Source organism: Buteo buteo, chromosome 22, assembly GCF_964188355.1.
Source record: "Buteo buteo chromosome 22, bButBut1.hap1.1, whole genome shotgun sequence".
Classification (NCBI taxonomy): Eukaryota; Metazoa; Chordata; class Aves; order Accipitriformes; family Accipitridae; genus Buteo; species Buteo buteo.
The window spans coordinates 18,101,781-18,114,905 of record NC_134192.1 but is presented as its reverse complement, the minus strand read 5'-3'; the positions used below and the strand labels follow the sequence as shown (position 1 = coordinate 18,114,905).

Sequence of the window (13,125 nt, the reverse complement as noted above, 5' to 3'; positions counted from 1 at the left end):
GTGTTTTTGAATATGCTCAGAAGTCACCAGAATGGGCTGGTAGGTTTGGTGAACCTTTCTCAGAAGGTGAGACACATATACTGGTGCTTTTCAAGAGAGGCTGCATGTTGAGCGTTGTTATTGGTCTCTCGTTTCGGCAATGTAAAGCATCTCTGTATGTACTGTTGTAAGCAAGCCGTGAGGGTCAGTAAAGGTTACCTCTGTAGTTCTGGCTTTACTTGAATTTTTCTTCTCTCTTTATAAATGCTCTCTGAGTCTTTGCAGAGACGTGCTCCAAATATAGCCCACGCTCTGCTCCCGTGTTGGTAAATGGAAAAGACAGGTTCTGTTCAACCACTCAGCTAGTCCCAAAAATATGTGGTCCTCATCTTCTTGCAGTGTTAAAAGCCCTTTTTCTTCCCATTGTACGCACGTGTGCCATTTAAAATTTCCTGTACAGAAGGATTGAATAATAAAAGAAGTTTCTTTTACAGGGGCCAGAAAGGGAGAGCTAGAGTAAAATCCATCTGCTTCAAATCTGAATGTTTTATTCTTTCAGTGAAGACTGAAGAGTCTCATCCTGTGTTACCATAGGAAAGAGTCACAGGGTGCTCAGTGTATTATTCATATTATCAGCCTGTTCTTGCCAACACTGAGAATAATAGAAACATGTTACAGTAGTTTAGCTGCTCGTTGCATGCACTGCATATAGATCATTTTTGTGTGTTATTTTAATCTGTTCTGAATCTGTCAAATATGCATATGAAGTTTTTAAAATAAATTGATTCAGTCTTAGCTACTCTGGTTGATGTTTTGTCAGGCATGAAGGGGGTCTGAGAACTGCTTAATTTATTCATTTTTTTAAATCTCTCCCTCTCTGTCCTCACTCATCCTCTTTTGCTAGTTTACTTGCTTCGTTACGAGTTTGTGTTGTGTGTATTTGTGTGCTTAGGGATACGAGGACTGGCTGAGGCACAGAGCTGACAACGAAGTGAACAAAAGCAATGTCTTCATTGTCGAAAATGCAAAGCAAGTGCAAAAAGAGAGTGAAAAAATCAAGGTAACTGTTAACAGAGAACTCACATGTAGTTATCCTTGAAGCCGATGGGAACACAAGGGTGTGTGGTAAGGAGGCGAGGGCAGGGGAGGAGGGATGTGCTGCGGTTAGAGCTGCCCCGGTGTGCTCACTTTCAGACGAGATGTTCTGAGAGCTGTTCCCAGTTAAGGAGTGAAGCTGCCTTTGTTTGATTGCTTTTGAAAAGCTGTCTTGCAAAAGCTGTACTGGGGCTGACAAGTGACAGATCTGTCAGCGTTTTGCACTTCTCCAGGACAGGCAGTCCTCTTCTATTTCCAACTCTCCCAAGGACACCGGGAAAGTACACTTAGCTTTGACGTTAATTTATAACACCGCACTTCAGACAAGTACAGTCTCTTGCTCCATCAAGATGTAGCAGAGAAATAAATACTAACTGTGCCACGTGGGTGCTCTGGGTTGGTGCTGGGCTGGACTGACCCGTCAGGCTGTGGAGTGATGCTCAGGGACCTGTGCACCTCTTGAACCCTGATTTCCCTTTTAGCCAAGGTGATTTCTTCTAGGCTTTGAGAGAAGCTAAGTCCATAACCATCTAATAACAGCCGAGAGGGCTTTTCATGTAAACATTTCCTTTCTTCCAGGTTGGAGACATAGTAGAAGTGAAAGCAGATGAGACCTTCCCCTGTGACTTGATATTTTTGGCCTCGAGCAGCATTGATGGGACCTGTTATGTCACTACCGCGAGTCTCGATGGCGAGTCCAATTTCAAGGTGATGGGGATGGATGGGGCGCTACTTGGGGGTACTCGGGTGCCCGGAGCTGCCACTGAAGCTGGCGCTTGTGCGGGGGTGGTATGTGCTTAACTGGGGGATGCTCCCACGGAGCCCATCCCTGTGGCCGCATGGCTGTATTTAACAGCTCTTCTCTCCGTCTGCTCCCAGTGTGTCAGCACTGAAGCTCCCTGGGGATTGTTTGTTTTCCATTTTGTCTCTCTCAGCCATTTCTGCTGCTGCTGCAAATTGTATCGATATCTATCAATATGGCTTCGCTGCCTTATTTATTGCCCATCATGGGAAGCATGTTAGTGCTTCCCCGCTCCAGCCACATGTTGCGAGGTACATCAGTAAAGCAGTGCCTGCAGCTGCTTCAGCTCCCTTTCCAGTACCTGCCAATGTGTCTGTTATTTAACCGAGCTTTTCCAGTGAGATCTGGGACTTTTTGAGGCAGTATGTCTGGATTCATTTGGGGAATTTTTCATCAGTGTGAGAAAAACATTGCTTCTGGGGTTTTTTTTCCTCACCCTTTCCCTGAAGCCAGCAGTGAAATTTAATACATCTTGCTCAGTATGAATCTCCTCTTCAGTTTATTTTCTTTCTTTATACGTGCCCCACCCCACCCCCAAACTAGAAGCAGCAACAACAACAAAAAAACTTAAATGCATCAAAAGACATGAACATTTAGTTGCACTTGTGTTTGATAAATATTTATACAGATAATAGCAACTGCAGTAGTAAGACTGGAAGGTACTTTAAAATGACATGATTCATTCTGGCACACTCTGAAGTCAGTGGGAATACCATTGTTGGTCTGGTATGTATTGTATGGGGTCTGTGGCTTCTCTCTTTATGGGTAGCTGTTAATTGGTACTGGAAATCTTGTGTAGGAGTTGATGCAGTGCTGGTGCACCATACTGGTTCCACTAGTGAAGAGGAGTGGATCTCTGAAGTGGCTTGAGGCTAAAAACAGATAACCATGTTAAATAGGCAACTGCTTATTTGTGTCAGGTGTATTATATGCATAAGTTCACATAACTTTTGCAGACTCTTGGCTCTTTCTAACTTTTGAGTCTAAGTGAAGTGCTGAATTTCTGTATCAAGCACTGTGGTGGGTTTTTTTTCTTGGTTTGTGGATTCCTGTAGGTGACTGAGAGCTGTCTCTTGTTTCTTGATGAGATGAAGGGGAAGAGGGAATAGAAAAGCAAGTGCTGCTTGGGGAAATAGGTCTCACATTAGGAACCAGGGTTTGCTGCAAAAGGAGGGTGAGGGAAGCACGCTCAGGTACGCACAAAACCTCATCTGCACCAATATCTGCCACCTACCTGGTGGGGATTTTTCTGGTATTTGGGGCATGTCAGGTTGAGGTATGGGAAAGATGCCTGGTTAAGTAAAACTGGAGCAGAACTATAAAAGGGATTTTTTTTCAGGGCTCTGTCTCTGAAGCGCAAATTTTCGGTCATATGTTAAAGAACATGTGTTTTCTAAATACACTAGGGGACTGAGGCTGTAAAGATTGTGGAATGAATCTGCTTTGAAGTATCACTCGGTAATTGCACAGTGTCCATGGTGACAGGAGCAGTGGATGCAAAACCCCGCACAAGGGTCAGGTTTGGTACTGGGCACTGCAGGAACAGTTTTGAGTTGTGTTTCACAAAAGCTGTGATTTTTACCAGAGATGCGTGTGCGTTTGCGCATCTGCTTTCAATACGAAAAGCCAGGCAGGTTACCAAGATGGCATGAAGGTGGATATTTATAATGTCATGACTACAGCACATGTAATGAAACCTTTCCTCCCGGGATGCGCAAGGAGGGGAACGCAAATGTAAGGAGTGGAGGAAGCTTTTTAATGAATTTGTTTATGAAGATGGATTAAGGCAGCCTGCCGTGCAGCCCGCCGTGACTCGGAGCTCTGAGTAGCTCCTATAAATAGAGCCTGGAAGGCAGCGAGCGGATCCTTCGTGGGCTTTCCAGTTAATTGTGAGAGATGAACCTTCGCAGCAGCAGCTGCTAAAAATAGCTTGGAGTCTGCCAGCACTCTGCCTGATCCCTGGGCACTGGAGTTGGCATCTAATTACCTTCAGGAGCAGACGAGCGGGTGGTCCCTGGGAGCCTCTTTGCTTCAGGGGCACCTGCAGCCTCCCTCCCACCCCAGCCGGGGTGGCAGCAAGTCCAAAACAACCAAAGATGCTCTGCTTTTGGTGCACGCCTTACTGAATATCCATTCAGTATATCCATTCAGACATCCAGCAGCTCCTTCCTGCCATGGTTTCTCTTAAGCTTATTGACCTCAGTCTTGCACTGAGAGATGCTTCAGCCGCTTTGTGGGAGCGGGGGGAGGGCTTGGGTGAGCTGTTGGCACTGAAAAACCTTTGCATGGTGGTATTTTAAGTAACGGGGTATAAAACTTGGGGACGGGCAGTGTTGCTGGGGGCTTGTGGTGACACTGCCTGTGCTTCTCTGCCCAGACTCACTACGCGGTGCGGGATACCACTGTGCTCTGTACGGATGAAGCCATCGATGCCCTCACTGCCACCATCGAGTGCGAACAGCCGCAGCCCGACCTCTACAAGTGAGTCTGCTCCTCCTGCTCCTCCAGCCCTGCAGCTGCCTGCCGTCATCTCTGCAGACACCCAAGCACCGTCGGTTACGGGATCTAATAAGTTGCAGTTCAGCAAAGCAAAGGGCCTTTTCTTTTCAACAGAGACCAAAAGGTTTCTTGAGGCAGTGATAAGCTGCCAGGCTTCTTCCATACGAGGATGGCAAAGTCGACACTGCACTTCTTCAGGGCTCGGTTCCTTTGCAGCAAAACCTCCCTGGTGCAACGCTTGTCGTGGTGTAAAGAGCTATTTTTTGTCAGCTCAGCTGTAGTAATGGTCTGTGTGCCTATTCTTAGGCCGCTCTACCTCCCAAGTAAAATGCATTGGGCTGAATGACTTCCAGGAGTAAGAGGTCTTTGTGCTTAAATCCCTTGAAGGATGTTTGCTGGGGTGCGTTGCACTCTGTAATGGGGATGCGCTGGGGTGCGTAGGCATGGTCAGGTACTGCTGCTCCACGGGTGGGTGGCAGCTGCGGGGTACGAGGCTCCCTCTGAAGCGTTGAACTCCCAAATGCACTCATTCATGTGTTTGCTTCTATCTCCTGTCAAGGACTCTTTTTAGTATGTCTGTAGTAGCTCTTTATAACATTAATGTGTTTGTAATACAAGTTTCTCATATTTTTATTGCAGATTTGTTGGAAGAATTATCATCTACAGAAGCAACCAAGAGCCTGTAGCCAGGTTGGTCTTGCAGCTGTCTCGCTGGCCCTCCTCAAAGAAGTTGGGCACCTACCTCAGATTTCAAGGATCTGAACTTGTGCTGCCATCGTTAGGGAATGGTTGTTTTTCTTTAACCGTTCCAAATATTTCATTCTTAAGGGAGGCCTGTAGTTAACCTCTCCACTTACTCTCTTCTGCCATCCTGTGATTTGTTTGAGCCCCTCTTGGGGAAGCAATGCTGGACCACTTGATAACATCCTTCCCTGCTGATGGAGAACAAATTTACCAGGCAATTGCAAAATACTGTTTTTCGAGGGAAAGCAGAAACTTAAGCATCAATCAGTGTTTCGGGGAAAAAAATAAGCAAACAATGTTTATGAGTCATCAAAAGCAGATGACTGTCACCAGAGTGGTGCTGGCAGTGTTTCGTGCTGTGGTAGATCTACCTGGGCTCTAGAAGCAGCAGAGGGTCATGAGTGGGGGTTTCAAAGAGAAATAAGCACACAAATGGGAGCAAAATAAGCCATTGGCTTTGATGGTGCCATTGATAGACTGTGCTGGAATGAACAGGTTTTCAGTGCTTTTAAAATCAGGGTTTTATGTAAGTACTGGAACATACTAGAGCTGAACATTTTGCACTTATTCCTCAAAAGCTTTACCAATAATCCCCCATTAAATTTGGAACTTTGAGCACTGAGAATAGTCTGTGCAAGATGAAATGGAAATATAAGTATATAAAGAGAAAAAAATCAAGCGATGCCCAATTTTAACATACAAATCAAGTAATCGGATCTAAAGAACATCTGCTTAGCTTTATAATCTATCTCTGGCTCTAAATTATAAAGCAGTTTGAATGTTTGAGTGATGTAATGTTACAACTTCTTTTATGTTTAGGTCTTTGGGTCCTGAAAACCTGTTGCTGAAAGGTGCTACCCTCAAAAACACCAAGAAGATTTATGGTGAACAGTTTTTATCATTATTGTTGTTATATTTTTTATTTATTTGAATAGTTCTGATAAACAGTTACAAATGTTCATGACTAAATCCGGAGAGGGAAAATACTTCTCTACAGCTTGTCTGCCTGAGCTCTGCAGTTACATTTGGTATGCAAGCTGATGGCAAAGTTGACAGGGTGAAATTAGGAGATACTGGTTATATCTGCAGTGCTGCCAAGCTCTGCAGGTTGTGTTAATACACCTCAGCAAGCTTTTCTTTTTGCCTGAGATACGAAGAGTGGGGAGTTGTTCCCAAATCCTTTGCTGGAAATGTGTGCTAGGATCACAGTCCCAGACACTAGTGATTTAGGGTGATGGCTGTTAGGAAGATTGATGTTTTTTCTGACTGTATGTGATCCATAGGCTTCTGCTCAGTGCTCTGGGATATATGCAATTACATTACTTAGCAGCCTCGGAGGTTTCTGTAGTCCAACAGTCCTTGGGTAATGCCTCTTTCTTCAATTGGGATTCGAGTTTCATGTAAACACTGATGCCCCTTATGGCTAAGTGCAAACTGGGTCCCTCCAGGGCTGCAAGTTCCTTATGAGCTCTGCTTTAATACCCTGTAGGAGTTGCAGTCTATACTGGAATGGAAACGAAAATGGCTTTGAACTACCAAGGGAAATCTCAGAAACGGTCTGCTGTAGAAAAGTGAGTATTTATAGTCAGCAAAAAATTGGTAAAGGCTGTTGTGTTTGTGGTTGTTTTTTTTAATGGATGACTTGTACAGAAATAATCCCCTAATCTGCTGCCTTTTGTTTCAGATGCTCTCTGATTGCATAGAAAATCTGTATATTTGATAAGCATATCTTTCAAGAAGCTGCATCATTTAGTAGCTTTTTTATTTAAAAACAAAATTAAGAAATTTTAAAATATATGAACTGACCCTGAATATCAGCACTGTCAAAAGCACTTGTTCTGTAATTCCCTTAAAAGTAAGGAAGTCTTGTTCCTGCTTATTTGCATGATTTTCTATATAAAAATAGATGCAAGAATTTAAAAAAGAAACTTATTTTTCAGATCTATCAACGCTTTCTTGATAGTGTATTTGTGCATCCTATTGAGCAAGGCTACGGTGTGCACGACTCTGAAATATGTGTGGCAGAGTAATCCATTTAATGATGAGCCTTGGTACAATGAAAAGACTAAAAAAGAGAGAGAGACGTTCAAGGTAAGTGGATTTGTATTTCAGCACCTCCTCCAGCTTTATTTATTCTGATAGTTTTATTTAATCTGATAATGTCTTCTGCCAGCCCTGTGAGTCCTGTTTGCTTGCTGGAAGTGCTGTTGTTTCCTTCGGGCTCTCCTGATGTTTGCGTTTCTTTCCTGCCTCTCTCATGCTTGTGCATGGCGATGCTTGCATGGAGCAGGTCAAAGCATAAATAAATATTATATAATACATAAATGCAGCAGCCGATTTAACTTGGATCCTTATCTGAACTTGATCTACCTCTCAGCTTTTAGTAGGCAAACTTAAATTGCTCTTTGTTTCTAGTTAGTTGAGTTCAGAGTGAGACCGTAGCAGTATATTCTTAAGAGGAAAAGTGGTCATTTTGGTCACTGTGAAGCAGTGAGATGTACTCTTGTATTATATCCTTGTAGCTCTGCAGAAGACAGTGAGTTTTTCTGCATGAAAGGAAAATGGAATTTGGCCCTGTATCTTAGCTGTATTAATTTTCATGTTTTTTTCTGTTTAACTTTAGAAGAAAAGCTGTCTAAAACTGCAGAGGTGTTGCTGTAAGCTGCCCCTGAGTTATGCCTGACAGGCACAGACTGCATCATCTTCTCCTCTTTCCATTGCAGGTCTTGCGGATGTTCACAGACTTCTTGTCATTTATGGTCCTCTTCAACTTTATTATCCCAGTCTCCATGTACGTTACAGTAGAGATGCAGAAGTTCTTGGGTTCCTTTTTCATCTCTTGGGACAAGGAGATGTACGATGAAGAAATAAAAGAAGGAGCGTTGGTGAACACCTCAGACCTAAACGAAGAGCTTGGGCAGGTCAGAACATGCTCTGTTTGCATCTGCTTGGATGAAAATGTGGATGAAAACATCCTCCCTGATAGGAACCCTTGTTGTGGCAGTCCCTTGCCATCCCCTCAGGGCAGAGCTTCAGCCGGTTTGGTGGCACTTTCCATTTAATATGATTCTACTCTCTCTGCGAAACGGATAAGGTTATAAATAGTGCATGAAAGAGCAGGAATTGGGTCATGTCAATTGTTTCCATATTGGGGAATATCAAGTGCAGCGCTCTGCGTGTCAGGGTGGTTTGCTTTCACCGCTTCAATGAAAAATTAAAAATCCTCTGTCTCTTCAAGGATTAACGAAAATGTCTGCCCAGTCATCGCTCTGGGCATGCAATGCACATGCAGCGACGCTGGCTTTGCTGGGGCAATTGGACAGCTCAGGCTTCCCTTTCTTATCTGCACCAGGAGAGACTGAGTGGAGGGTGTGTGTACTGCCTCCTGCTTTTTATTTTGTGTTTAAAAAAAACCCATATATATATTTGGAGTAGCAATTACCTAATTAAAATACAGCACCAAGATGAAAATCCCCCAAAGGAGGCAGCAGGCCTGCAGCAGCAGCTATATAAGTGCTAGAAGCTATAGCAAAGGACCCAATAAAGATGATGAGGGGAAAACAAAGAGCTTGGAAACAGGTTTTAAGTCTTCAGGAGCTGCCTCCTGCCATCTGTGCAACAGGCTGAAAAACAAAGGAGCTGCTCTGAGGAGCAAAGCAGTAGAACTACACAGTGATGTAATTCCCCTGCGTCTTTTGGGGGGGCCAGGTTAGGATAGCAGCAAAGTACTCTTCGGCATTGGCACAGATGCACTAAAATGCCCCAGCCTCTTTGTTTCTGGGGGGCTCCTTCCCGGGTGCATGGGGCTAGGGGTACAGCGAGGCAGCCTGCCTGCTTGCTTCTAGGTGGAATATGTCTTCACGGACAAAACTGGGACCCTGACGGAGAACAGCATGGAGTTCATTGAGTGCTGCATAGATGGGCACAAGTACAAAGACTGCATTTCAGAGGTGGATGGCTTCTCTCAGACCGATGGACCCCTAAAATATTATGGCAAAGCAGAAAAGGTAAGAAATCTATGTGTTGATGACTGTTAGGGTTTTGTGGTCAGCTCCTGGATGGGTAAATACAGCAGAAGCTGGGAGAGGGTGTTGGGTTTTTTGTTTTAAAATATGCATACGCAAAAATCACAGCCAAGTGCTGCAAGGTGGGCTTGGTGTGTGGCATCAAGCTGGTAACAAGCCCTCCCTCACTCCTGCCTAGAGCCGTGAGGAGCTGTTCCTGCGAGCCCTATGCCTGTGCCACACTGTTCAGATCAAGGAAGCAGACCAGGTCGATGGGCTGATAGGACATCCAGAACGCAAATACACATATATCTCCTCTTCCCCAGATGAAATTGCTTTGGTGAAAGGCGCAGAAAAGTAAGAATATGAAGATGCTGGTTTTTTAATTCCCTCTCTGTGGTGGGAGGGAGGTGAGGGTTATCTGAAGGTGAAAGACCCCTTTCCCTGGTCACGACTGCAGCTCTCTTCGAGAAGCATGTTGTGATACCCGCAGCCTTGTGAAGCCATGCGAGCCTGGGGGTTTAAATGAGGTTGTGTAAAAGGGATGCTCTGCAAAGGGTCTTCCCTGAGCAGCTTCTCGGGAGGCTGTGGTTTGCAGTCACTGCTGAGACAGCCCTGAGGTGCGGCAGTACCCGGCTGGGGCAGAGGCTCCTTTGCTGGAGCCCCCAGGGCCATGTGCTTTAATCCCCAAGACGACAACCAGTTACCATGTGTATACTGCAGCCAAATTGCTTCCTTGGCATGCAGTGGCAAAATAACAGGGTGGGTTACTTTTATCAAACCCACATTTGAATCTTGCCGAAGATGCTTAAGGCCAGGCTGGATGGGGCTTTGAGCAACCTGGTCTAGTGGAAGGTGTCCCCTGCCCATGGCAGGGGGGTTGGAACTGGATGATCTTTAAGATTCCCCTCCAACCCAAACCATTCTATGATTCTATGCTACTTATGCTACTGCCAGCCCCTAGGTTTTAGACAGAGGCTGTTGCAGCTGTATATACTTGGTCATGGCTTGTAAATCTGCCGGAGACCCAGGGGACTGTGTCCAGAGGCTCTTGGCGTCCGTGCACCACAGTGTCCAGCTCTCCAGGTCACGGGAGCAGCGCCAGAACATCATAGCAGGCTCGGCAGGGAGCAAGCAAACATCCAGCCAAGCTTTTTAGCTTGGGCTTGCTAACTTCTTTGTTCTCCTCTGCAGTACAGAAGGTGAAACGAGAACGTTGTTAATGTATAATATGTGCCAACGGGTGTTTTCAATGTTGTTCTGTCCTTTTGTTTATTGACAGGTATGGTTTCACTTTTCTAGGACTTGAAAATGATTTCATGAAAATACGAAACCAAAAGAATGAAACTGAAATGTAAGTGCTGCAGGGTCTGCTGAGGAACGGGGCTGCTAGTGCTGTGCTGGCTCCTGCCAGGCTTGATTGAATTTGGTCAACATGGCCAACCTGCCAAGATCAAAGCTGTTCTATGAATTCTGTCAGACTGTGCTGACCTGCCTGAAAACTGCCTTTTTTACAAAGCACAGCACAGCAAGGTGCAGGCTGAAAGGCTTGCTTGCAAAAATCTGCTGGCAGTTTTAGTGACATCTAAATTCAGGTCCCTCAAGTGCTTGCAGTCACTTGCATGTATCCTTCATCTGTGCCCGGCTGTGCAGATGGCTCCTGGGATTCACGGGGTGGTTGCTGACCTTACAGACAGTGGCTGGGCCTCACAGCAGGATACTGTAAGCCTAAACTGCGTGATATGGCTCCCTTCCCTGTAACGTTTTTCCCCTCCTGAGCTGAAAATAATTACCCTGTGCTCACAGCTTGGGGGACATCTGAGAATCACTGACCTAATCCCAGCACTCCCCGAGAACTTGCCTTTGCAAGCAAGTTTCACTTCTTTACTCCCCTTATGGTGAAACTTCTTATTTAAATGCCAGAGCCGATGTAGCTGCCTGTGGCGTGTGGTGCCCCGCTGCCTGCTGAGCCGCTGCCTAGCCTGGGGGGTCGGTGCGCTGGTGAGCACCCACACCCGCAGCACTGCGGTTGTGTTGGTTTTTTGGGTTTGGTTTTTTTTTTAACTTGGTTTTCTTGTTGCAGTAGCTGGAAAAAGTACATTGCCCAGTGGGTGCTGCCACTTGTAGGGTGTATTGATTTCTGCAGCTTGTTGTTAGTGATTTTCTGTCTTAAGTAGTTATTTTTCTTTTACTGAGGTTAAGCTCCTTTTTTTTTTGTTGTTTAAGGTACCAACTTCTCCATGTGTTGAACTTTGATCCTGTCCGTCGCCGTATGAGTGTCATTGTGAGAACCACCACGGGTACAGTTAAAATGCATTTCTGGGCTCCCATACATGTGTGCGCGTGTGCACAACTATAAAACACATCCTCTTTATTCCTGTATTTCTGTAACCTAGAGAGGCTAAGCTGTTAGGTTTTCTAAGCTGGTCTAATTAAATTCTGTACTGGGCCTGGTTGGGATAGAGTTAATTCTCTCCACAGCAGCTGTTGGGGAGCAGCAGCAGATAAATGGGGACAGTGACCCATGGAGAGCTCCCTGCTTGCCTTGTTTGAGCCTGGAGGTACAAATAAGGGGGGGAGACGTGAGACCTTCCCCTGAGCGGGATGGGTTTTCACGGGCATAGGAGACAAAAATTCAGAGGTCGCCATCCTTCTCAAATGTCAGTCCCCTGAGGTATGGGATGCTGTTTTTTACCTTCCCTGGAAAGGCTGCCAAGGCTCCTAAATAAGAAAAAATAAACTGCTTTGTTTAGGCTGTTGCAGAAAGCTTGTGCAGAGACAGGTAGGGACACCTGATGTCCCAGCCTGAGGTCAAACAAGGTTTTGCACAGGTTAGTGTAAGGCCACTTTTGGTAGGCAGCTGGGCTTCTAGCAGTTCCTTCTTTAGTCCTGCCAGATTTCCTCCCTCGGCATCATTTGCTGGCTACTGAAGTTAAGTCTTTCTACAAGTTGTGAATGCTATAAAGTATTTGTAATTTGCTTTTAGGAAAGTTGCTTCTCTTCTGTAAAGGAGCAGACTCCTCTATTTTTCCAAGGGTGCAGCAAGAAGAAATCCAACAAACAAAAGTCCACGTGGACCGCAATGCTATGGTGAGCACGTGGATGGAATTTGGCTGGCTCCTGGGGTCAGGAAAGCCTTATTCCAAAAATAGGGATGTGACCTTGCTTTGGAGGGAAGTGTTGAAAATCTGAGTGTCACTTCACATTGTTTTGAAGCCAGGCTTCTTTCCTTTTCTGTTTCTTTGGCTTCCACCTTCATTTGAGTTTTGATACACTTATATGGTCTCCATCACAGTTGTGTCCAAGCATCTCCCGAGCAAGTTAAAAATAGAAATAACAATAGCAGGCTGTCTCCTCCAGTGGGAGAAGCGCCTGGTCCCAGTCGTGGGGACACCCGGTCCCCGCTCTCCCTGCTGGATACATGCTCTCGGCTCTGGTCCTTCTCTTAGTTTCTCTCTGCCATGTTACATGCACATAATAAACATAACCACAGTTACTCTGATGGTAAGAAGTTACTGTATACCCACAGGGAAGTTGGTCTTTTGACTCAAGCCAAAAAATTGTCATTGCCATCAGAGTCAGTACTGACAAAGCACTGATAGTGGAGAAAAGCACTAACCCTAAAGTAAGGAGCTGTAGAAAATCTGGTTTTAGGGTGCTTGTCCGGTCACTTTATTTTCTTTTCCTCTCCCTACCAGGATGGCTACCGAACGCTCTGTGTGGCATTCAAAGAGCTAACTCAAAAGGAGTACGACAAAATTGACAGACAAGTTAATGAAGCTAAGATGGCTTTGCAGGACAGGGAGGAAAAGATGGCGAAGGTTTTTGAAGACACAGAAGCAGACATGCACTTGATTGGAGCTACTGCTGTAGAAGACAGGTAAAGAGGTGACCACTACCACCAATGCTGTGGTTTCTCCCCGACTTGGATCATGGCCCTGACTTACCATGGTGGAACTAGGCAGCCAGGCAGATGCTGGAAGTGTCCAGGGCAATTAATTA

The 13,125-nt window shown here is 45.3% G+C and overlaps 1 protein-coding gene across 7 annotated transcripts in view; it reads left to right on the top strand.

Annotated features, from left to right (window-relative positions):
• ATP11C (ATPase phospholipid transporting 11C (ATP11C blood group)) overlaps positions 1 to 13,125 on the top strand; it is a 58,724-nt gene that overhangs the window by 25,353 nt on the left and 20,246 nt on the right. For all 7 annotated transcript variants that reach the window (XR_012654017.1, XR_012654018.1, XM_075054428.1 and 4 more), the window contains exons 5-18: positions 932 to 1,039; positions 1,654 to 1,782; positions 4,254 to 4,357; positions 5,015 to 5,065; positions 5,939 to 6,003; positions 6,609 to 6,690; positions 7,060 to 7,210; positions 7,843 to 8,040; positions 8,965 to 9,126; positions 9,323 to 9,480; positions 10,406 to 10,477; positions 11,350 to 11,423; positions 12,110 to 12,213; positions 12,822 to 13,003. Coding sequence is in view for 5 of the 7 variants with exons in the window: in XM_075054428.1 (XP_074910529.1) it covers positions 932 to 1,039; positions 1,654 to 1,782; positions 4,254 to 4,357; positions 5,015 to 5,065; positions 5,939 to 6,003; positions 6,609 to 6,690; positions 7,060 to 7,210; positions 7,843 to 8,040; positions 8,965 to 9,126; positions 9,323 to 9,480; positions 10,406 to 10,477; positions 11,350 to 11,423; positions 12,110 to 12,213; positions 12,822 to 13,003 (1,640 nt within the window). In the remaining 2 variants the exon portion in view is untranslated. The remainder of the gene's footprint in view (positions 1 to 931; positions 1,040 to 1,653; positions 1,783 to 4,253; positions 4,358 to 5,014; positions 5,066 to 5,938; positions 6,004 to 6,608; positions 6,691 to 7,059; positions 7,211 to 7,842; positions 8,041 to 8,964; positions 9,127 to 9,322; positions 9,481 to 10,405; positions 10,478 to 11,349; positions 11,424 to 12,109; positions 12,214 to 12,821; positions 13,004 to 13,125) is intronic.